Genomic DNA, 2,546 nt, shown 5'->3' with positions numbered 1-2,546 from the left:
CACCTATTTGTAGTCACCTTGGACATGAATCCAATCGACTTTGTTCATTTGTCAACTACTTGTCACTCCGAACAAAGTTTACCCATTTTTGGGTAGGTTCAGTTATGACCGATCTGCGTGGATTCCACCCAAATTTTGGTAATTTTGAAATAGCGTGCAAGTTCCAACCCGTGTGAACCCGAGCTTATTGTCAGTGTGAACCACAACTCGAGCCAGGGTTACAAAAACAAACGTTCATACTGACGTTTGACAGACAACAAGCAGGCCCAATCTTGATACCCGATCCAGGTTGAAACTGAATAAAAAAAAATCGCTATAAATAATCTGGCTGGACGGGCAGACGGTGATCAGTTTTTTTTTCCGTTTTTTCGCGTTTCTTGCAATTTTTCAGTGAACTTACGATTTTCATTACCATTTTTTTTTCTAAATTACCACGCAGAAAATGTTCTCTCTTCCGATTGAACATGAAAAATCTTGCTTGCTCCTTGCTTCCGTCGAGATCGCTAGCCACCCATCAGCAAAACGCAAAATGGAGAAAATTTTCCTCCAAATACTCAACCGCTACCATCCCCGTGTGGCACCAGCTCCTACACCGTGGATCGTGTTTGCCATCAACGAAATGTTTTTCGTGGGCACATTGGAGGTATGTATCTACGCACAATTAAAGACCTAATTAAAATCAAAATTTATTAATGTTTATGTTTAGCTAATCGAAGTAGAACTGGCACTCAAATATGACATCGGACTTGGATCCGGGGGACTTCCTCTAGATGTCTACCGCCGGCCAATTGCCCTTGTTGTAGATGTTACGGCTTTGGAAGCTGACGATGAGCTGTCCGATTCATCGTCTGTTGAAATTGTGTCGGTGTGCGACGAAGTTATCATTGATCTGACGCTCTCGACAGATGAGGAAGTCACCTGCCGGCAGAAACGGAAACGCAAGCGAGTCAACAAGACTCGAAAACGACAAAGACTGGAAGATACGGGTTCGACTGATGATGAGCCGGAGTTTTGGATCGATTTGATGGACATGGACGATAATGAGAACTTTAATAGTGTATGTATGAGTATGGGTATTCCAGAAGAGTACCTCTAGGTATTTAGTTCCCTCCCTCTAATTTATAAGAGTAATGTTATCGCTGAGATTATAATAAATTATAAATTAAATTTTCTAGGGTGTATTGCAGCCATATGATCTGAAGTGCTCGTCCCCTATTCCCGAACATTGGTCACCACTTGAAAACGCATTCAGCATAACCAACCTACGTGTTGGTATATTCTGTCCTCGCCCATTCCGTTCTCGATTGATGAACGCTATAATGAACGCGATGGATAATATGCAAGATTGCGAACCGCATCCCCAATATAAACGTAATGGCTTTTCATTGGACACTTTGTGGTTCTTGGCCGCTAATGAATATTCGGCATTGTGGATGATTTCAACCGTCGAACAAATATCAAAGAAAAAGTATTGGCGTCGAGCCTGTCTGATAGTCGAACCATGGAGCAGTAAATTTGTCGTGAAAAATGTCCTACAGCTAACGCTTCCTTGGAAGCAATATCGGGGCAACAAAAAGGCAAAGGTGATCGAACGTCTCCGGAAAGCAAACTTGATGCACGGATCGAACCGCTGGAATCTTATCGGTTGTAAGTTAGGAAACTTGAAAATCCAAGTAACGCTGGCCGTCAACGAAGAGACGATGGATTCATTGAAGCGAACTCAGTTTTACATATTCTATGGGTTCAGTCAGTACCGCTGCCAGGTCGTAAAAACTGCATTGAAGTAACAGAAGAAGCGTAATGGGTATTCTCTTATCTTAGACTACAAGATATCTGATCCATTTTAATTAACTTTTTACAAGGTTTTAAAAACGTTGCTATTAATTAATTCCTTCAATAAATATCGTAATTTGATAGATGTTAATAATGCAAATATCCTGCCTCATACACTTAAAATAAGATACACCAGATAATCAGATCAATTAAATGAAAATGGCGTACACGAAAAAGGAATATTAATTATTAATTAAAGCAAGCAAACAATACTATGCCCTAGGCATAGGAATAAAATGCTAATTTTATTTTTGAGAATCTTTCTAAACTTTACGTGAAACTAGCGCGTGTCTAAGCTGACATTCGCTCTAGATAAAAAAAATAATTACTAACAGATTGGAAGCTCTCATTATCATTGAGGACATAACAAATTTGAATAATGTTCTTTTATTTCTTGCGTTGTAATCACCCATGTTATTGTTTGCGTTCAAACGGTATTTTCCATACAAAACAACTTTTTGTTTATGGAAAATACGGTTCGAACGAAAACAAGAATAATGGTGAATAAGTATGACAATAAACTTTCGCTAACTCAAAGGAACATTTTCATTTTTGTTAAAATCGCTTCTTCAGCGTTTCTCCCTGCACTTTGGTCAGATAGCGTATAGGGCGTCGTTGTGCCAATTTGGTCGTGGCACATTTCGAGCATGAGAGAGTGATTGCAGTTTGCTCAAAAGTGCCTGAGTAAAATCGAAGACAACATATCAAGACCT

General features: G+C 39.6%; 1 protein-coding gene across 1 annotated transcript; it reads left to right on the top strand.

Annotated features, from left to right (window-relative positions):
• Window positions 1-317: 317 nt before the first annotated feature.
• Window positions 318-1,969, top strand: LOC135710434 (uncharacterized). Its single transcript, XM_065233007.1, has 3 exons — window positions 318-643; window positions 707-1,057; window positions 1,176-1,969. Exons 1-3 carry the CDS (start codon window positions 443-445, stop codon window positions 1,785-1,787), a joined length of 1,164 nt encoding a protein of 387 aa, XP_065089079.1. The 5' UTR covers window positions 318-442; the 3' UTR covers window positions 1,788-1,969.
• The last annotated feature ends 577 nt before the right edge of the window (window positions 1,970-2,546 follow it).

This window comes from Ochlerotatus camptorhynchus, unplaced genomic scaffold (genome assembly GCF_037179485.1).
Source record: "Ochlerotatus camptorhynchus isolate MF236.1 unplaced genomic scaffold, CSIRO-AGI_Acam_v1.1 ptg000383l, whole genome shotgun sequence".
Taxonomy (NCBI): domain Eukaryota; kingdom Metazoa; phylum Arthropoda; class Insecta; order Diptera; family Culicidae; genus Ochlerotatus; species Ochlerotatus camptorhynchus.
This window is presented reverse-complemented; position numbering and strand designations above follow the sequence as displayed.

Excerpts from the sequence above, each read along its gene's own strand:
- LOC135710434 (XM_065233007.1), top strand. The coding sequence starts at position 443 with ATGTTCTCTCTTCCGATTGAACATGAAAAATCTTGCTTGCTCCTTGCT. Across the intron at positions 644-706 it reads TTTTCGTGGGCACATTGGAG|CTAATCGAAGTAGAACTGGC; the intron begins GTATGTATCTAC and ends GTTTATGTTTAG. Across the intron at positions 1,058-1,175 it reads ATAATGAGAACTTTAATAGT|GGTGTATTGCAGCCATATGA; the intron begins GTATGTATGAGT and ends TAAATTTTCTAG.